The 22,738-nt window shown below is 35.7% G+C and overlaps 1 protein-coding gene across 5 annotated transcripts; it reads right to left on the bottom strand.

Annotated features, from left to right (window-relative positions):
* Window positions 1-22,072, bottom strand: LOC108202457 (calpain-type cysteine protease DEK1). Of its 5 annotated transcripts, none has more exons than XM_017370846.2 (32): window positions 21,792-22,070; window positions 21,554-21,695; window positions 18,313-18,563; window positions 16,531-16,713; window positions 16,202-16,337; window positions 15,795-15,925; window positions 15,596-15,710; window positions 14,210-15,176; window positions 13,994-14,104; window positions 13,515-13,573; window positions 13,089-13,248; window positions 11,775-12,048; window positions 11,473-11,623; window positions 11,254-11,365; window positions 10,986-11,151; window positions 10,718-10,788; window positions 10,465-10,556; window positions 9,915-10,077; window positions 9,756-9,827; window positions 8,597-8,974; window positions 8,369-8,484; window positions 7,982-8,279; window positions 6,605-6,924; window positions 5,976-6,327; window positions 5,216-5,536; window positions 5,018-5,122; window positions 4,762-4,890; window positions 3,104-3,484; window positions 2,881-3,018; window positions 2,281-2,517; window positions 1,733-2,176; window positions 1-476 (listed from the first exon to the last, which is right to left on the bottom strand). In XM_017370846.2, the coding sequence occupies exons 2-31, from the start codon at window positions 21,679-21,681 to the stop codon at window positions 1,871-1,873; spliced, it is 6,423 nt and encodes a 2,140-aa protein (XP_017226335.1). In that variant the 5' UTR covers window positions 21,682-21,695; window positions 21,792-22,070; the 3' UTR covers window positions 1-476; window positions 1,733-1,870. The 5 variants fall into 5 exon arrangements, with proteins under 5 accessions (XP_017226335.1, XP_017226334.1, XP_063940751.1 ...); XM_017370845.2 differs by having other exon boundaries at window positions 21,554-21,692; XM_064084681.1 differs by having other exon boundaries at window positions 21,554-21,692; window positions 21,796-22,070.
* Between the last annotated feature and the right edge of the window lie 666 nt (window positions 22,073-22,738).

Here is a 22,738-nt window from a genome sequence, read left to right as displayed (position 1 = left end):
TAAATACAAAATACAAAATGAGGGGCTTACATTGCAGAAAGGAGTATTTCTACAAGTAATGTTGAAAATGTAGCACTTTCAGAATGCAGTTCAAAATTAAAAGGCTGCACTAACAACAGGGCCTCTATGATCCCCTCCCAAGCTATACCTACTTATTTTCCTATATCTCATTAACTTTTCCTTCTCATCTAATTTACATGACTACAACTTATATCCTTACAACATCTATGCATGTACAATATACCTCCAAAAGCCTCTTAGAAGCTGCCAGAAACAAAACGCCGAGAAGATCTCCCAAACAACCATTTCACATGACGGTTTCCATGGAAGAAAGAATCAACAATCCAGCATAAGCAGGAAACAACTCTGGCATGCCAAACCTCATGAAAGAATTCAATAACAGCATCAATTGAACTCACTAGTCATAACCAGCAAATAAGTTTACTTTCCATGTGAGACCAGAATCACATCATTACCTGTCGCAACAAAAAAAAAACAATTTTAGCATAAGTAGACATGATGCAACTCAAAGTAGACATGATGTATCAGCTTTTATCAGAAAGATTCCAACTATAACACAACAAAAATAGTGTACTACAAATGCAACTCAAAGCTTTGTGATACATGATGCAAAAATGAAGCATCGTTAACTCTTTAAAAGAGTAGATTGTACTAATCAATTTTCAGAGCATCTTCAACGGTCTCTTCAATCAAGCTCTTGACTTCAAATTTAAAGATAGTGAAAAATTAGTGCTCCTAGTGGCTCTTTAAAAAATTTAAGAGCCTCCTCTCTCTCCTCTTTTTCATAGAGTATCTAGGTGCTCTCAACTTATTATCATTGAATTTCACTTCCCTCCAGTTCTATTCACTTCTCTCCAATTCTATCTCCAACCTTTCCCTCAAACAATAATTAAATATAAATTGAGAGCAAGTTTAAAAAGTAGCATTAGAGTTGTCACGATATTCAACGTATCAACTTGCTAGGAGCCACATATTAACTTTTAAAGAATGATTTAGGAGGCCATTGGAGATTCTCTAATATTATATATCTATGTTCAGAAAGAAAAAAAAATGAGCATGCGTTGCAACAAGTTAAAACGCAAAACAGTGCAAATAAACTGTACCGACAGCAGTAAGAAAAACATATCAACAAAAATTGCCATTGCTGTTTCGGCAAAGTATATTTACAATAAAACACTGCAACTTATATGCAGGCCTAAGATTTAAAGACGAAAATATCTTTATAGGTATGATACATATGTCCATTCCGAAACAAAAATGAACATGGAAATTTCATCCAAGTTTTGTACTTTGGAGTCTCAGTTTATGACAGGAAGCTGGATAATTAAAATATAAAAAATAGGGATCTTCTGCAACAATTCAATGATAATTGGTTTGTATTGAGAAATACATGTACCAAACCCACGCAATCCTCACACCCCATTAAAAATAGGGAAAACCATGAAGGTTGTCTTAGGGATCTATAATTACTGACTAGATTCAAATGTCTGTATCTTCACTGGTAGATAAAGGCTAGTGATATATAACGACATATAATTCGGAAAGTAGATAACTTATTGTATCAGACTCTGCTTTTAGTTTATGAAATAAAAAATATATATGTTCAGTTCCATTAACACAGCACTATAAGCAAGGGAAGCATTAGAATACAATTAAAGCTACCGATAGATGTTCTAAACATGGAAACAAAAAGCAACTATCCAAAACTTACCAACTTTTCCAGGAACCGCTTTGACTCATTCAGCCGACTTGCAGAGAATCCATCATGCAAGCCAAGCAGTCCAAACATACACTGATGTGCTTCCAACCCAAAAATTTATGGAAACCAACTGATTGGCCACCATTGACTCTATAAAGCCTCAAGGATAATAGATGCTTTTGTGAATACAGAAAGAACAAAAGGTGCTTCTTCGCCTGGGTGGATGGTTGTTGGAACTATTGTATAACCTTTTGGATCAGGATCCAGAACCATTTCACATGATATTTCTCGTGAATTGACATAGTCTGTTCCACCAACTGACTCATGCAAATAAATGTTGTAGTTCGCTCGACGACCACGAGTCTTCAGAATCCTCATCCCAATGTAAAACATCAAAGAGTCATGACTGGACTGGTAGTTCCTGAAACCAGCTGTTGTTCTCGAGAAGCCAACGCCCTAAGAATTTTAACAACCAAGTGAGTAATAAGATGTGGGAAAAAAATAGTTAACCTCCAATAGTTGGTTTCAAAAATATACTGCTTAAAGATACAATGGAGTACCTGCGTCAAGGTAATGAACACATGAATTGGAAGTGATGCATCTGGGCCAGTGGCTCTCATTCGAAACTGTGGGTTCTGATGCCATGTATCATAATCTTGGCAGCCACCAGCACTGTAACCATGCCACTGGCCATGGACAGAATGACGCATCTCAGGAGGATATACACGGCAAACATATATTGACCGGAAATGTATTTGGAAATCTTGCCAAGACATCCAGAAGATACCATCTCTTGACTGTCCACAAAGGTAAATAAAAACTTTTACATACAAAGAATAAACAAAGCTGAATAAAATTATTCCCCCATCACAACAAAAAAAATAATGGAGTCTTTGAATAAATATTTCCAAAAATTGGCCAACTTTCCTTATTTCCAGTGAATGCCTTTTAATAAGAATATTTTCCTCCATAGAACTCTTTAAGAAATCTAAAGTTAACAAATGATTATAAATATAATTCCCTCCTTTTCTATCTTTGGTCCCCAAATAAACAGACTTTATTTCTCATAATGTGATGGGGAGAAATCCATTCTGACAATTACAATGTTTTAAGTTCTCAGGCGCCCATTTGAGTAACACTGTATATTTTATATCCAGTACCTGAGGAATATGCTTGAGCTTATGCTTCATTCTATCGGTCCATTCAGGTGATGAATCAGACCAAGGCCCATTCCACTCAACCTCATTTGCCCATGGATTTCGAATCTGAACAAGCTTGTGCCCATCTACTTCCCTGACCTAATATATTACTTTGGGTAATTAATTATCTTAAGATAGATGACATTTGTAATGAAAAAATCAAGATCATCACAAGAGAACAGACCTGCAACAATGAATATGCATGCCCTTGCACTATTCCACTAGAGGAGATATGCACATCAGAACCAGATGGGCTTCCAGCACCTAATAGGAATCCTTCTTGTTTGAAGCGTAACAACTGGGACCAGAGTCTTCCACTAGCAAGATCAATCTGGGCCTGGGCACTTCTCATGTCAATCTCTTCACCAGCACCACCAGTGAGGTCCACAAGAGCATCTTGAACAAGCCCACCTTCTAACGCCTCATAGGAACCATGAAGCTTTGCATAAGCCTTTTCCAATAAAGATACCCATAGCTCATTTCCCTTCCTACTTGTAGCGAAGGCAGGTTTACCATGTGATTCACAAGGTATCCAGTCGTCAACAACTACAGGAACCCATTCTCCCTAATCCAGAAAGTACTCGATAAATAAAAACCATATTACCAAATATGACACCAATTAATCATGTTATATTTGATGGGGAAAAAGCTATCACTAATAACAAGGTTGAAATAGTTAAACCTGAAAAAGACTTTGAGGTGTGAACTGTAAATCTCTTACCATCCACAAGGTGTTAACTCAAAGTTGTCACATACTAGAGAAAAGCTAATATCTTTTGAAATTATGGTTCAATCATCAGTGGGTTGATATTGATGAAAAACAGAATTCAAGCAGATTAGTTCTTAAACATCAAGTGCCGGTTATAATGGTTTTATGTGGATTAGTTAGGCAGTCAAAAGGCATCTCAAAGTACTCTAATATAGATGATTTTAAATTGCATATATTATATATTATTTGAGGATAAATAAATTAAAATTAATTTGGTATATGAGTTGTATTACGTAATTTGTTAAGTAGATGATCTTATATTCTAAATTATAGTGAATATAATAATAGAAGGATGATTCCAGATTTAACTTATTCTCTAAGTTTGTTTATTCACCAAGTTTTGGTATATCTACAAAAAGTTTTATAGCCATTATTATTGGAGATTATGAATATCACTTCTATACAGAAATATGTGACTTATACAAATACACCACCACACCACCATTTACCATTGTATACAATAATATCTGCTGTACATGCATAATGTGGAATCTTTCTATAATACAGTATTACATTTTAGAGAAATGGTTGTATGGCAGATGTAATATTATTTGTATATAGTATAAACTCCAAAGCTGCTCCGTAGCATTTTATACACTAATAATTATTTCCTGTTCCAAGCATCAATTCAAACAGCCTTCAGTCTTGTAGTCCAATTTTAATAACAGGATGGGCTATATTTATCAGTAGGAAGCTGCAACACCCAATCAGAATAAAATTGATATACATGTTGTCTAATAACATATAATATACAAACTAATTATATCCTTAAACAATAAATCATCATAATGACATCTGTTTTAAAAAATAATTTAAGTACGATATATGTGTGCATATATTTGAAAATGCTCAGCTGAATAGTAGGTGAACTACTCCGAACTCAAGTTCTTTGAACTTAGGAATTTGGTTCCTTCGTTAAAAAAGTTTTATCTAATGCACTATCATAATGAAAAGCGCAATAAAATGAAGAATAAATGCTTCTTTATCCCACATAAGTTCTGAGCCATATAGACAACATAAATCATTAACAATAACAATGTAACCTAAACCAAGTGTGTTTGAACTGTTATTACCTGAATGCAAAAGCGAACAGTGTAGATTCCTTCCTCATTGTATTCTGGTGTAATTATGACTTCCGATATTTGAGAAACCTCCGTCAGAACAGCGACGGCACTCAGAAACCAACAATCACCCAATCGACCCTGGTCAGAAGAGAAACTAGAAGTTAAAAACAGTTCCACGAGTCAGCTCAGTTTATAAAAAGTATAACAAATTGTGTCAGTATTAGTCAACTAGCGCACAAAGCATGAGAACACTGCTGATGCAAACCTGACAAACATCTGATGGATTAGTGGAACCAGAAAATAAGCAGGGATGAGAATCCTGATGGTTCTTCTTCACTATTTCAGTTGGCCTCATCCACTCAGAAACAACCTAGAATTAAATCCCAATAGTTTAGTTGATTCAAATATGTACTATTGTAAATTGATACACTTTCGCTAGAAAATGTAGACACTCATGTGTTACCTGCAATTTCGAAGGGGGGTTGTATGGATCAACAAACAAGGATTGATCATTCGGAGGGAACTCTTGATCAGTAAAATGTGGTTCCCCTCTTGCACAAAGAGCTTCCTTGACAGCCAATTCAACTGATAGCATCCGCTGATTAATTTCATCACATGTTTCCATCCTAGGCTTCCTCAACCTTCTGGTGAAAGAGTCCACATCCAATATCACACTTTCACGGTCTGACCTTCTTTTTCTACCACTTGAATATTGCCCATCCCAATCTACATCATCCCTATCATAAAGATCTACATCTGCCGGATCACTGTCCCATTCATCAACCTAAGTCACAAGAAAACAAACAAAGAAAAATAAAGATACTTAATATTACACAATTTACAATACAGATAACATATTACTGATCTAAGGGTATCATATAAGAGCAACTACTCCCGCTGTTTTTTTATATTGTCGTTTGACTTTGTGGCACACATATTGAGGAGCTTTGACCACATAGCTACTAATATTATTTTTGAAATTTTCTTTTTGAGAATAAAAGTATTAGTTTATATTTTTATTCACAAAAAAGAATTTCAAAAACAATTTTTTTAATGATGTGGTTAAAGCTCCTTAGTATGTGGGCCAAAAAGTCAAATGTCAAATATAAAAAAGTAGAGGGAGTAAGAAACAAAATGATTTTACTTTGACTTCACTACTGGCAGATGAAAAGATTAATATAACAATTATCAAATCATTAATACATATAAATATAGGCACAGACCCTGGAAGGAGAATCCGCCCATTTCCAGTTATCTGAGGGAAGATCAATCATATTGTAATCAACAGAACCTATCGAAGAAGGAAGAGTAGCTATCTCATCTTCCGTTAAGCACCTTCCCCACATGAAAAGATCCATTACATGCATCTTAGATTCTGCTCCGTCACTATCTGATCTCCCAAATGCATCCACATCAATAGGTGGTTTAACTCCAACCCAAATCTCTGTTCCTTGCTCCCAAATACCATTGTCATATCGTAATGGTAGGCCAGTCTGGTAGCCATCAAAACCACCATCTAAGTAGCAAGTTGCTTCACCTATATCAGCGTCAATGGTTACTGTAACCATATGCCACCTGCAGAAGTAGAAAGCTATATTAGCACAAGGAAATCAAGAAAGAGGAACCGGCAAAGATATAACTGCATGTACAAAAACACAATATAACTTATAAACCATGATGAACTTGCATGAACAAATTAAAAAGATACTAATATACTAAAAGGAAGAAAGTCACATAACAGAACAACTTTGAGGAAATAAAAAATTATACTTCAAAATAAATTTACAGTTAATATTTTTATAAGAATGATCAACCTGGAAAAGATAGTTAAAAAATTTCATGAGCTAGATACCTTCCATCTGCAATACTTGCTGCACCTACACTCCACTCCTTTGCAACTGTGGTTTGTCTGTCACCTTTGGTAATCATCCTAAGCCCGACTTGTCCAGCCTCAATTCCTTGTTCAGAACCGGCCACAAATATTTCCCAGCATACTCTTTTTTGGAATTCGGTACCCAAAAGATAGACTGGTCCAGACTCAGGCTGAATTAACACTGCTATGGAAAAGCTGACTTTTTGACTTTGGCATATGCTGGGATCAATTTGACCCAAATGTCTACCACTTGTTGTTGGTTCATCATCAAGAACACATACAGCACCAGAAATTCCAGTCTATAACAAAGATAAATAGCAATGTTTCAATATACATAACAACTGCATGCCTATTAGACCTGATCAATTAATTTCATAGGCATATTGACTCGCACTGATACAATATGATGACCATTGTTTACTACGGTGAAAAAGTGGCCGTGAAACTGTCCACTAAGCTTTGCAGGGACTGTTAATAGCATTATAATGATTGAAGGTGAAAAGAAGTATAATTGAGATCAGTGATACCAAAAGCTCATAAATAGAGAAGCGAAGATTTGTCTTCTAGACTGGACGAGCCAAGGGGAGTTTAAAGAAACTTTGTCGCTCAATCTGAAATATGCAGCTGTTTACCCTTCATATAGAAATATTTTTATTGTCTAGGACTTGTACAAAAATATAATATAAATCTTCTTTCTTTTCAGGAAAACTATTTTTCCTTATTCATTATTTTTCTATATAAAAGTATTTTTGTTATTATGAAAGAAATAATTTTCCTAAATTATACGTCAAAATTATCCTAATATTTTTTGCACATAGCATTTCCTCCTATATTTCATTTTTGTAGGCTATATTAATATAAATCTATAATAAATATTTTTAATCCAAATTATGTATATAGCTACATATATTATTGTATGGCAACGTCTCTCCTCTTGCCTATTGATTAATTAATAGAAAGCTCCTGTCGTGCTGCCTACCCTTTCATCTTAAATAACACTGGTCAAGATCTAGTTTAAGGCCATTTCTATTTCTACGAAATGATCTATCCAGCCAGCTATGAACTCAATTGAACCTGTGAAACATATACATGCAAAGCTCACTCAGAAGAATCTTCTAAAGTTATTTAACATTAATTAATTGAAATGAAATGTACATATAGCAGCAAACGTCAAGAAAAATGGTACATTTTTAGGGTCTTGAGCATTTTAATTCTGCATTACCCAGATAGAGTTTGTGTGTATTATATCTTGGTACTAGGATAATATACATAAAAATGACTGATGTAGAGCTTATAAATCCCATTAACAGAAAAGGAATAGATAGGTATTATCTGCATCATAAGAGAAGAAGCTACCTGGAGTGCACGCCGAGATAACTGAGATGCGCGAATGTGGCGTGCTATGCTTGAAACCCTTTCACGTGCAAAAGAATCATCAAGAACAGAATCACCACCTACTGCACGCACTGCAGCTGCCAGGGCAGCTGCCTCTCTATTGCCAGCATTTGGTATAGATGACATGAGTGAAGCCTCTATCTCTTTCCATTTGCGTTCTTCCTTCTCCAGAAGGGCCTTTCTTCGTTCTTTTCCTCTACCTTCCTCTTCACGCCTCTGCATAAAAATTTCCTCTTCCATCTCTTTCTCTCTTAAATAGCTATAGAACAGAAAGGGTATGTTACAGAGACTTGAAATACTTTAACTGAACAAACTGAGAGTACAGAAGTTCATCTGTTAACTCTATACCTATCCTGTATGATTTCGAACTGTCTGCGGTCTTCTGGCATCCACTTCTTTATCTTCTTTGCATTCAGATCTGAAAAACCTATGCTGTCGAGAAAGAGTCTCAAGCGAACCTCGTCCTAGCACAGCATGACATAGAAAAATATAATCACAACAAATACATACGCATAATAATTACATAAACAAAATTGACTTATCCATTAAAAACAGATTTGTTTTATTAAACATTACTTGCACACGCTCTGCCTTGGCGGTCAAACCCAGCAAAAGAAGTAAATAACCACCAAATTTATCCCACATATACACCCATTCAGTATCGATAGCCTCCTCCAAGGCCAAAATCCGTGCATGAGCACACATTTCTCTTCTGTAACCTACATCGCTAGTTGAATCATGCCGCAACATGGTTCCATTTCTTATTTTGAGGAAAATTGATCCAGCTGCCAGCTCTTCATTTCTTAACCTATCTCTTAATTTCATGACATCTGCTCTGGGGAGCACAAAATTTCCAGCCCTATCACGTGTAACAGTGGGGTCTCCAACCAAAAGGGCAGCAGAACTTGCAGATCTCTGAGGAGCGGAATATGTTCCAGATAATGCATTCCGTGTCTGGATGGTATATACAAGGAAGTGAATTAGAATAGCAATAAATTTAAAAAATAGAGGGACACTATGAGACCTGGTCCAATGGTTTATAATGCTCAAAAATCAGATATATTACCAAAAAAAGCACCAACAAAACAAAAAAAATTATAATATACAATTTGACTACATTAATCTCCAAAATTAATCTCCAGTTGTCAGGCAGTTAGCCTGCTTAAGAGCAACTAGCCATAAGAAATTGTGCTCCGCACTCTGCCAATCTATAGCCTATCGAGACACTGATTATAATCTGGTGGGGAAAACTAACAATCAGCAGTAGTTTGTCAACTTGTCATGTGATGGCTGGGTATGGACTTTTCATGTTGCCCTAAAGTCTCTTTATTTGACTTCCACCAGTCAGAAAAGGGTAAGAATTCCATAAAAAAAAATGGGGGTGATGAGTACTGGTGTCAACCCATGTGTACATCCAAATAGACATTTTCAAGTCAATGTAAACCTATTAAAGGTAACTTTATCTTCTTATTTATTCTCATGATCTGCGTGATTTTCCATAATGTACCCCAAGCTCAACTGTGACACAAAGACTTTGTGCACTTGCTTTAGACCACAACTTGCTTAATACAATTGGTAATATTAAAAATATGCACCAAAATTTGTGTTCCCTATATTACTTAAAAGATTAACATCACGAGCTCCTAATTCCTATCATATATGTTAGTTCTAAGATGCAGAAAAAATTAAGAAACTAAGGGATAAAACAATTATGGTCTATAACAAAGAATCATACCTTTGTGGCAGATCGAGCGATTGCCTGGACCACAGTTTCCTTACTTAGAAAGTGAACAGAGTCTTCCATCATCTGCTCATTTACATAGATCACGTTAAGGCTGTGAATACTGATCTAAGTGTCTTAGTTACTGTCTAGATCATTCAACTTTTGGCAAACCTTTAATGTCAAACAAGGTCGGGAGACAGCAAAGCCAAAAGCTACAACAAGTGTAACTGCTGATACAGCAGATCCAGCGAATGGTGGATATATTTTCAAGCTTGCAACAACACCCCAGCCTTCAATTGCCAGTGCAATACCATAAAGCATAATGAATGCAGCACTGAGACATTATGTGTGTATTTGTAAGGAATTACTATACTACAAACTTGGGTTCAAAATGCTAAAAAAGATACTCCCTCCGTTTCAAATTACATGTCCACTTTTAAAAAATCACATAGTTTAAGAAAAGTGGATTTTTAGGAAAAAGAGGTGTATTAAGTCATTAATTGAACCTAACATGTGGTGTATGGTTGATCTTGGAAATATAAATTTGAAATATGTGAAGGAGAGTTGATTTTAAAAATATATATTTACATTGAAAGTTGAAGTGGACAAGTATTTTAAATCAAATTTTTTTTTCTAAAATGGATATTTTGAAACGGAGGGAGTACTAAGTTGTGACAGATACTCGACAACAAACATGATTAAGCAGATATGTAATGCATACCTGACATTTTGTCCACAATCTGCATGGGAATCATAAACATATACAGGGAGCACACGAGGAGAATAAACAACAATAGGAGGTGAAAGAAGCACCTGTAGAAGAAAAAAGCTAGCCCATAACTTACATACTAAGACAGTAATTTGATGCAAAAACATTTTAAACCAAATATGATAATCTTACGTGGTAAAGTAAGTATATAACTACAAAACTTTAAAAAAAAATATCACTTCAAAATGATGGACACTTCACCCACCGTCAATGCTCTTCCAGCTAAGAGAAATAAAAATGAGAAGTAACCAACTGAGGCTCCCAAAAATGGTTTATCTGAAACATGAAAATAAGTCATTTGTACATTGCAGAAGATAAGAGAGACAAATAATTACAGAAATATGGTCCTCTTTTTCTCTCAGATACGGAGGGACAGAAAGTGCATGCATAGCTCTCAAAAGACTGTAGATTTGTCCGTCCAACTTTTCTAGAATGAGGTCATGTGTGAAAAAAATATAAATAAAATCACTTACCTTGAAACCAACCAACAAAAAACGCTGCCAAAGCCAGCAAAAATGCAAGAAAACAAACAAAGAACATCTGTTTCCTGGTCAAGTAGAAGTTATTTGAAGCCCAGTAGTGAATGACACCAATAGCCAGAACAATAAGAAGAAGAACTAGAAGAAACGCTGCCCCAATCTGTTAAAAAATCATATGAAGGTTAGGCTAAAAAAATCTGCTACATGCCTATACTGAAAAGTTTACATGACACCGGCAATATAAAGTACAAAGTACACTCACTGTCCAAGGCGTAATTATTACTGTAACAGCTGATATTCCACCGAGTAGTAGAAGAAGACCAATGACCACAAATACAAAAACCCCTCGAGATAGTTTCCAATCGTCATCTTTCCTGAATAGTGAAATGGTTGATTAGCATACAATCAAGAAAAGAGCGCCCTCTTCCATTAATGCTAGAATGGCATTTACTGTTTTGGGACCAAGGGGAAGGTCACTTACCATTTGACTAAACCAGAACAAAGTGAAAGCAATGCTGGGATGCACATTAAAGGAAGTAATGCTGCAAGGAAATCTGCCTTCCTCGGAACCTGTTCATCTCTATTATTAACGACTTCCAGATAGGATGCACCACAAAATGCCACCAGAACAACTGGATATAGTAGGACAATGTAGGAGATGGTTACCAACTTAGAGCAAAGGATAGAAAATTGATAAATTTGTGACGGGTGGGAAATGATTTAAATGTCAAGATATATTTGAAAGAGGATAACTTTTCAAGGCTAGAAAACATTAAATGTAACCTGTAAATATTCCAACGCATATAGCTGAAGAGATGGAGAAACGGTATGTAGCAAACCAAGATATGATTGGCAGCACGCCAGTAACTATAAGAGCAACCAAAGAGGCCATTGCCCAGCCAAGATACACAGATGATGCATAAGGAGATGAACCACCATTCTGGCTACCGTTCCATCCTTTGTAGCCTAATTCATCCAAAGGCTTTGCAGATACGATTGCACCCAATGCTAGTACAGATCCAGTAAATAATGAAACGCAGATAAAAAGTACAACACCCTGAAATTGTATCAAGGAAAGGCATCAAAAACAAAATAGATGAATGACATGGATAATGATCAAGGAAAAAAGTTCAATCAGAAGATCAGTTATATATATGATAATTTATCATAAAAGGAGCATATAATTGAAATTCAGTAAACACCATCTATGGTGTGATTTTGATGAAAATATATTTACATGGATATAGACCATATAATTTTTAAAGGCAGATTGAATCATTAAAATATATTATGAGCTTTCTAAAGAAAATTTGCTGTGAGGTGCACTGTGGCTGGTATGCTTGACCATATTAATACTTTCTCAGATTACACGGGATTAGCCAACCTATTTTGGTGGTATGTCTATTTTTCAAAATTTTTATCAGTTAAATAGCATAACCAGTTCCTCATCTACAGTTGGAATTTTATTATGAACATAATCTTTTCCGATAAGTGGCTTTTACTCAAGTTAAAACTAAAACAATATCTCCCTGCTCTGTCCACGAAAACTGATCAAATTTTCATGCAAATATTATTAGTGGAATTGCTTCACTTGTTCCATCCAGACCAACCCAAAACTAGTTATTATCAAGGCTCAGTAGAGTTACAAACCCCAAAGTATATTATAAATACATGGGATTCTCATGAGAGTTCGGCAAAAGAAGTGAACGCTCTGGGAGCAACAATAACTGAGAAGCATCACCTTCTATTTGGCATCAAAAGCATGTTAAAATCAATTTCTTATATGTTAATTAACAGAGAAAGAACTCAAACAACATTAACATTAGCATTATCAGTGAATAAAAAGAGTAAACATTAGCATTCTGCCGCTTTACTAGAATGTATATGAGTGAGTTAGATGTGCTCCTTTGTGACACTAATTTGAAGAGATGAATAATATGGAGAATTGCATATATCGCTACTTTTAGCATAGGGCAGGAAGCATAATAATAAGCAAAATCAAATATCACAATTCAGATAAAACCACGTTACAGATTTTAAAGTGAATTAAAGTAATGAGAGGGACAAGGACATCAAAAAGGGAAAAAAAGAACAAACCTCTTTAAACCACAATGTTCGATGACTTCCAGTGTGATCTGAACCACGTCTTGATACCCAAAACTGGTACCCATTACGAATCCATATAGGGATGGCAATAGACAAGCATGCCACTATAAGAGGGATGGTCAAAGACAAACCTAGAAGAACTGATGACTTGCTGCAGAAGAATAAAATTAATGTTTATCATATATACACAACACACTGGAGCTTCAAAGAACAGGAATGGCAATATAAAGTACAAAAAAGGGTAATGCTACGAAATACAAGCATGCTAAAAAGCCTTCTTCAAAGTTCAAACACATCTACTGTACTTCAAAATATCTAAGCTATGTCCTAGTTTCCACAAATTAATGTCACACAACTGGTACTTGAACTACATAATAAATTTAAAATCAATATGTTCGAACATACAAAAAGTCGTACCTCAAAAATGAAAGGAGCAGACCGACCGAAGTGCTAAGCAACCAAGCAATAAAACCATACTGGAAGATACAATGAATAATAAGCATCTCAGCAAAGAAATTTTAAAGATATAAAAAGAAAACATCCTGAATTCACAGTGAAAGATGCAACCTGATACTATGCAAACAAAATGCATCCCCAAAGTTCAACTATATAGCTTTAGATATATCAAACCAATAGAACAGATAAAATATCACTTCATGAGAAACTGTCTGTTTCAAGAATCAAGCCCGTATATACATGCCTAATGTTAGTATCCATTCGCCAAAAACAGCAATATTCTTAGTATGAAAAAAGAGGAATGATTGCTATTACATAGGTTATTAAACTCCTCTCATCATTAATTTAAATAAGTAATTACAAGTATTGTTGTTCAAGGCAGTAACAATAGATGCGCAAAGTTGGAAAATACAAGAGCTGCACATCCATATAATCTGTACCTTCCGCGGCTTTGAAGTCATGGCCATGTCTTCAGCTTGAAGAGATCTTAGGAAAGCCATAATAGAACAAACGACAGGTGATAAAAGTAACACTGCAAAGCCAAACTCAAACTGCAAACATGTTTTAAAAACTTTAACATGAGAATGTCATGTATATCATACTTAGTTAGCTAAAAAAACAAAATCATAAAGCAATTGACAGAAAACCCTACAAACCTGCTGATGGGTGGAATTTATAACTTTGATTATCTTAGGTCGGAATACAGCTACAATCACGGTTTCAATTATAAAGATAAAACTGAAGAGAACCCATGCTCGTTCTGGGGTACCGACTATATGATGCAGTACCAATCTGCAAAACTGAAGCCACTTTCCTAGTCCTTGAAGTCTAAGTTCTTCTGACAATGAAATTTGATTCGGCAGAATGTTATCACTGCTGTTTGATTCAGTGACTACTATATTAGAGTTATCGCAATGATCTCTATCTGCATCCAAACTACTTCTCTGCAGCAGTGCAAGGATCTTTGGGTCCAAACCATTCTCCTTCAACATCATAGCAAAGTTAGGATCTAAGCCTTTATCCTGCAGCAAAGCAGTCAAATCATGATCTCCTTGCCGTGCTCTCTTTTTTAATATGGATGTAATCCTTGGGTCGCTCATCAACTTTTCTTGGAACATCAGTGCTAAGTTTAAGTCTAATGCTTGTTGATTAGCTGAAGTTGATTCACTAGACTCGCAACCTTGACTTTCAAGGCCACTACTGGAACATACTACCAAAGAACAGTTATCAGCATATGATGTCCCAACCTCTGGCTCTTGAACTACTGAGCGGCAAGAACTGCTTCGTATGGCTAAACTTGGACTTCCGCTATCTAAGCTCTTCTCACTATTAACTGCCTCAATGATATTCCACGTTGTAGCATCACTTGTGACATGTGCAGGATTACCAAGCTGTCCTGTCACAGCACCACTACTACGCTTCACACTTGAGCCACACGCTTCAGAGGAGATAGATGAACTGTTCTGTTCTTTCCTGCGAAAACCTTCCCTCAGGCGTATCACCGTACTCTGCAGCGCATCTCTCCTTGCAGTTATAGGGTTTGTAACCGACAAATGACGGGAAACAGCAGCACCTAGTAGTACAGATGCTACAACTGCATAACTAACACAATGCCCCAAATACCTGTTGAAGAAAATAAAGGACGTACGTGAAAATTTCAATCACTAACAAACACAACAATATGATATAACTAAGTTCATATTAAAGGTATACAGTATGATATATTTAGTGGTTACTCTCAGCACTATGAGAGTCCATGGAAAGTTGGTCAACTAGCATAGCATCATCTAACATCCGACAACATTTAAAGTGAAAGGTCTCAAGTTCGATTCCAGAACCCCTAAATATCTAGAATTTAATTTAAATTCTTACCTTTGGTACTGCCAAATGACGGGCTCCTAGTGGTCTATTGTTCAATCCCATTATAGATTTTATGTTTATGTGAATGACAAAGACGTACAAATCATTTAGTGGCATCTCCAGAACCTTCAGGTTTAGAGAGTGTAGTTCAAAACTTCAAAGAACTTAGAATTTAGACTAACCAGTAATGAACTCCAAAGCAAATAAGGAAGACACGAGATGCACCAGCGACAAAAAGGGCAGCGACACGACTTTGAAGAAGCTGAAATCCATACAAGCATGCCCCCATGTTCCAATCTAAAAGTGAAGAAGAATAAAGAATGATTCAGTTGTTTAAATGAAGGACAAATGGGAGTTGGAAGCGATCTATGAAGTGGATACCAAGAATAATAACAGCTGCTGACGTAATAGCCCCTAGCCACTGAGACTTTTTCGCTGTCAAACCATATAAGATGGAATATACAACTAGTACCAACAATGAGCCGCAATATAAGAGACCAAGATGTAAAGCCCTGCGAAACACAAAACAAATAAGTAAGCGAGAAGCAACAATAACATTTCCGAATAAACAGCAAAACACATGGGCCTATCAAATGTAAAGTTGCACTAATTTAACGAACTAATGCATAAAACTAAAGTCAATGGACTTGATATCAGTTTATATTCGGAAATGAGACAAACTGATATAATATTTTGGGGCACTGTATTACAAAGATAATAAACTTCTTCAAATACAGGCATATATATGGTACAACCACTGTAAGCATGAAAAAAGTTGCTGTACTTGCCTTCTTGATTGTCGTGGATACAACTCATTGGGATCTGGTGGTTCAGGTAAGCTCGCAACAGGACCCATTTCAATACAATCAGAATAAGCAAATTTATATGACCTTCGAACATATTCATCCACATCTAAACCATTCCCTATTATAACAAATGAAAAAAGTAGCACATTAGGGATTAATAATATAAGAACTGCATCCAAATCAAAAGAGAGAGCAGCAACTATTTACTTGTCATCTGCTAGAATACCAGGAAGATGGATAAATTATTAAAATTAAGCTGTCACACCAAAAAAGAGGGTAGAGAAGCAAAGCAGACCAAGTACATGTCATACCATTAAAGACCATTCTGCATATGAACAGCATGTTAATAGCTAGAGCAATCGCAGACACACCAAAGAAGAAGCCTGAAGGTGAATACCGCTCAGATGCACTACTGCCTGCAGTTACATATACAGCACATATTTCATATGCACAAAGAAGGGCAACGGCTAAAAGAAGAAGAACAGCAACAGCCCCTGCACATTAAACATGTGGTAAGTGACCAGAAACAGTTGAAAATGTCAGTCAAGTTGCAGAGAGGAAAAAAACACCAAGTTAAAACACAACTTTGGTAATGGAACCTTCCCTACATCTCTCTACCTATAGCTACAATGAATTTGGCAGAGGAAAAGGAGGAATTCCCAAGATGTTGTACATCCATCTTTAAGGCAGTGAAGCTTACACTTGTTCACTAATACGGAAGATCTAACTAAGTGCACAAGGCACTGGTCCCATAGCAAACAACAGATAAAAAGAACTTTTACCATCATCCCCACTTAAGTAAACAGAAATCAACAAATAAGCATAAAGATATTACCCGGACTTAGCTGTAAGTGTCCTACATGGATATGTGACCAAGTATCGTTGAAGATTTTACATATTTTTAGCCTAAAATAAGTGTCTGAGTGTCCACACCCATGTCCGAGTGTCGGAAACGGGCACTCAAGGCAAAATGAAGAGTCGGGGTAACCTACGCATAAAGCTTACTGAATCAGATACTCATCTCCGTTCTTACTGAATACTATAAGTTTCAAAAACAGAATACTTGGGTTCACAAGCATACTCAGATTTTTTTAATTGAAGAACTAATTAAAGTGACTATGACCTACATTATATGCTATTTTCAGCAATCAGTATGATTAATCTACTAAAACACACAAGATTAATCTACTGTAAAGTATCTCCCAGAGGCTATATCGCCATTTCTCCATTCACTTGAATCACTAATTCTTGCCATCAGCAGCTTTTTCGTCATAAACATGTCTGAGTAGATAATTAATTACTTTTTCACAAGTCAAAGTAACTTGAGATACGGGAGAAACTTGAAATGCATACATTATCGCCTATGCAACGCTAGTAAGCTTATATTACATGCAGAAACCGAAAGATGGGAAAAAATGAAATAAGGTAAGCACATGAAACTGGAGATGAACATACATATAATAGCTAAGAATGATACAGAATTACAGATCATAGTCTCGTAGCTAGTCCCCTTTTCTCTTGGTAACAAGAGGTTGGGGGCTAAGTCTACAAGGCATGTGCAAGTGAATGATACTCGTTTTCTCTTGGTAACAAGAAGTTTGGGGATTGAGTCTGTAAGAGCATGTCCGAAGCATAGCTATAACTGGATATATCATGTCTATCTATAATGAACTAAATTTGAATCACCACTCCAATGCATATCTATACTTAGTCCTATAAATGCATAACTGGATAGTTGGTCCTATATTTAGGACTAAATATAGTTATAGTCATCCTTGCCACATCATCCAACCAACAAGAATAAGAACTGAACGTGAATCCTATTCATCATTAAAAAATGTTATAATAAACTGCACTGAATCAGAATGTAGTTGGTTGTATTTTAGAACTACGCATTGGAGCACTAATTGTATTTTAAGACCAAAGACTACTTTTAATTATAGCAATGGCTGTAACTTTAGCATTGGGCTTGCTTTGAAGCATGTATGAGAAAGTATGAGAGCACGGGTTCTGCCACCCTGCTACCCTCAAAACAAATAGTGCCAACAGATATATTAAAACAGAGTTCGAGGACAGTTCAGAAGAAAGCATACTTGAGCTTTGCCATTGTGTTCTCCACCACAGCATTATTGAATAGAACGCCAAAAGAAGAGCTATCCCAGCCATGATAACTGCCAAACCAATTATATCTCGACCCAATATCACAATTAACCAGCAACCCCATACGATGAGAACCAGAACTGGAGATATGACAAGAATCCAAGCCAACAAACACAAGAAACCACATAATATTCCCAGCTGCGGCCCTTGTAAGAACTTGTGCCATTTTCTAGCAAATATCCAGCTAATTGAGATTCAAACAAAGATGGATTAGTACAACAGTGAGAAGATTAAAAGGTGAAACATCTTTTAAGTGCAGTCTGCAGAAGCTGGTAATAATTCTTGACACGCAAAAAAATTTTAAAGATTTAATGGATCTAGTACATTCCCAAAACTATATAAATCTGCATAGTAATGTTGAACGAACAATCTCAGGTAAAAAGAGCAACACATAAAATCAGATAAAGCTGGAATATGGAAGAAAAACAAATTACTTTCCCGTCAATATATATATATATATATATATATATATAAAGACAAGAGAAAGTAAATGTCAGAAAACAACAAAAAAACAAATTACACATGATCAAAACACAACATAGAAAAGCAAATTTAAGTATAAGAAACAAAATACATAGCAGCACAGTATTCCAAGGCTACAATCATGCAATCTAATTTGTATAGATTCTCTATGAGAAAAATAACATAGCCATTGGACAATTTTAAGAACAAAAGAGATGAACAAACATTGGCACCAAAGACGTGATACTACAAAAGCAATGTACCTTTCTGAATAACTGAATTACGAGTGCTTGGACGCTATCTTCCAGATGTTTATAAACAAATTTTAATATATTATTAAAATAGAGGAAGTTTAGTAAGATAATAAATACACAACATAGACATACAGGGAACAAGATTAAAATAATAGGACATCAAGCTCTCAAAAATTAAATAAACCAGATTAACAATGTGAGCTACGGTATTCAAATAAATCTAACAGATGATACCAAAACTAACAAATCAGAATCATTTTATCCAATGTTACTTCCAACGAAAAGAATTCAGAATATGTATCTTGAAAGAGTCCTATAGAGATCAACATCAGAATACACTATGGCATCTAAAATGCTGCACTTCTAGGTTTAGCAGAATCTGGTATAATCAAGGAGGAAGAAATATATAACCTGCGCGGATTGTGAAACTTAAAGAAGACGGAAGTTAAACTTAAAGAAGACAGAAGTTACCGGAGACTAGATAAATTAGGGAAAAGATCTACAGAAAGAATATTCAGGATGAGAAAGGATCCTTTGCACTTTCTGGAGCTGTACCCACCTTCCTAAATTATTTTGTCATCATAGACATGAATGCTCGTCCTTTGGTGTTGCCTTTTTGTTATATTACTCACGGTTGTGGCTTCAACAACCACCCATATCATAATACTGTAGGCTCGTGAGGACATCCTAATCGTTGATTTCGAATCCACAAAAGAGCATCCCTCAGTCCTTGATCAATATGACCGAAAGGAATCCTTATGGTATAGCTATCAACTCATGACTCATAAGTAGAAGACCTTATAGTATAACTATCAACTCATGACTCATAAGTAGAAGACTGATGCCACATCAGACAGAACTTATAGCATGGAAGTCTTAAACTTTTACTTTAAAGTAGCGTGCTTGTCCTTTACTTTCAAAATAGTGTGGCAGCAAAGCGTTGTAAGCTTATAATCTCTTACTGCAACCAAGTTTACCCTTCTGGAATCTAATGCATCTACTAATGGTTTCTAAAACAAGCTGACCCTAATAGGTAAATTAGGTCACATATTTTATCATATCATGTTGAGCATGTTTTAATCGGTTAAAGAAACCCCTAGGGCATTTATGGTACTTCGGTGGTGGGTTGTTTGTATCACTTGGGCAAGTGGGTTTTGTACATTTAATCCATTGAATATAAACTTTTTATTGGTCCCATTCGTTTGTCCTCCATCAATAACTCTAATTACTTAAGAGAAGCAAAACTACCAACAATAATACAACCGTAGTTTGATATAATAAAATTGTCAAAACGTCGCAAAGCAACCAAACCAGATATTATTTAGTTTGTCATAACATATCCGATGAAAGATAAGTATTTATAGTAGCTCGTACTTAATATTTTCACAACATTCACACGTATTAATCTAATTAAGTTCCCTTGCATATATAATGTACGCCAATGGTAAAACAAATTGCTAGAGATTAAGGTGCTGGTGATTATTCGAGTGGGCAGGGATCTAAGAAGCATGAGTGCAGGGATCTAGGAAGCATGAGTGCTGGTGGGTGGTGGGCGGGGATCTTAAAAGCATGAGAGCGGTAGGCATGCATAGATATGTAGATTCACAAAATTCAAAAACATGTTATTCAAATTTATTAATGAAAAAGATATTTATTTAAATTAATGTCTTTCTAATATGTATTAGTAATTACTTTTGATGAATCATATTTTTCATATCGAACAAATGAAATGGAAGAGTAAGCCTTTTTGAAATTTCTAATCAAACAAACATGCACATACTATCATTTATTTTTCTTCACGAATCACGCCTATATGGCACTAGAAGGCAGATGCGAAGGGCTTTAACTAGGAATCAGAAATTAGGGCATGAACCTGCTGTTATAAGTTTATACATATCTAAAAATGTTTTTCCTCTTCTTTTGATTTGTGCAAAGAAGATATTCTTCTTATTCTTTATAAGGTATACATTTTACTTACATACTCCGACTTTGAAACCACAATTGCCCCTTTTTCTCTCTAGTCTGACAACGCCATTGATCAAGTCGACCACCTTTCATCCGTCGAATTTGACCAATTTTTCTCCTCAAGAGTATAGGAACGCAATGAACTTCTTCATGATAGATAGATCATAGTGTAATGCTTGAACTCGTATACTTAGAGTGACCCCTCTATGGTAATGACCGTTATCGAACTAATAATATATAATATATAATATATTCATAAATAGTATACACGATGCCAATTCCACTCCATTATAACTACCATCCATTAATTGTCTAATAAACTACTGCAATTATTAAGACGGAAAATTCCAATTAGCTAGTGCAGAAAAAGGAAAACAATTAGCGGACCAACTCGAGGGTCACCTATGCACCAACTGAAATTTTACTTGTTCGGGACATCATACAGTTTCCAAACTAGAAGATTCAAGTACAAGTGGGAGCAGAAAAAATGTACCTATAAATGCGCCAAGGCCTCCAATTGACAGCCCAAAGAATCGCGAAAGAAGCCGAAGCTAAAACAGCGAAAAGGGTCCCCGAAACAATACAAGCCAACACAATATCTCGCTCATCCCCGCCTTCCATCTCACTTTCACCTGCTATTCACACACATAACTTCCCCAACTCAAATCCCCAAAACAATGCAATTATCAACACACACAAAAATGCAAGTAAAGCGAAGAAACAAAGCATACCCACTTAAGAGATTCAGACCATATCCACCAGTAACAACACCATGCCCTTTCAATTAGGGTTTTGCTTCTGTTCACTACAAAGTACAAACCCAGATAAGAGATGTAATTTTGATTATATAACTACAACTATTATTACAATTATTGTTAATATTTATTACTCTCTTTTTGGGATTCTTGAGAAATAAAACCCTACTAGTGAGGAGGAAACGAGTATAAACATAGAGAGATGTTTTGTGAAAGTGCTAGTGGTGGTAATAAAATAACAGGCTGTATCCTCTGTCTTTTGTTTCATCCTTTTTCTGCGCGTCGGTCTCCGTTTTAACTACCGCTTTGACTCCAACGATACCACACTGGGACCTCGCCATTCGGATTTTCAAATTACTCTTTATATGAAAAAAAGCCTCTCGAATAACCACATTTTAAAGATTAGTGCCCATAATAACAATATTTCATAAAATGACCCATAATAATCATTAGAAACGCAGTTCCATTAGCGTTTTACATATAAAGACTAAGAAGACGCTACGTCGAGTAGCGTTTTACTCTTTTTTAATAAAGAGCAAAACGCTACACGACATAGCGTCTTGTATTTATATATATACTCCCTTTTAAACATAACGGCACCATCGACTATATGCAATATCCAGTGAGTATTAGAGAGCTGCTGTTAGATAACCCACTGCTACAATTCACCTACTTCTGTTGATTCAACGATTTGAAGGAACTAATCATAGATTTTCAAGTATGTGTAACTATATTACGACAGCTTTTATGTGTTTTTTGTTTCGAATTGCATATTTTCCTATATAGCTGCTATGTGTTTGATGAATTGTCTGTGTTAATTTATGCCATTATATGGACTGAATTTGGGCGAATATTTGCAGAGTCTGTGTTTTGATATGATTGTACAGTAGAATTTATGTTATGATATGTAATTTATAATATGT

The sequence above is a fragment of the Daucus carota genome, chromosome 9 (assembly GCF_001625215.2).
Source record: "Daucus carota subsp. sativus chromosome 9, DH1 v3.0, whole genome shotgun sequence".
NCBI classification, from domain to species: domain Eukaryota; kingdom Viridiplantae; phylum Streptophyta; class Magnoliopsida; order Apiales; family Apiaceae; genus Daucus; species Daucus carota.
The sequence above is the reverse complement of the archived record's forward strand: the minus strand, read 5'-3'. Positions and strand labels throughout refer to the sequence as shown.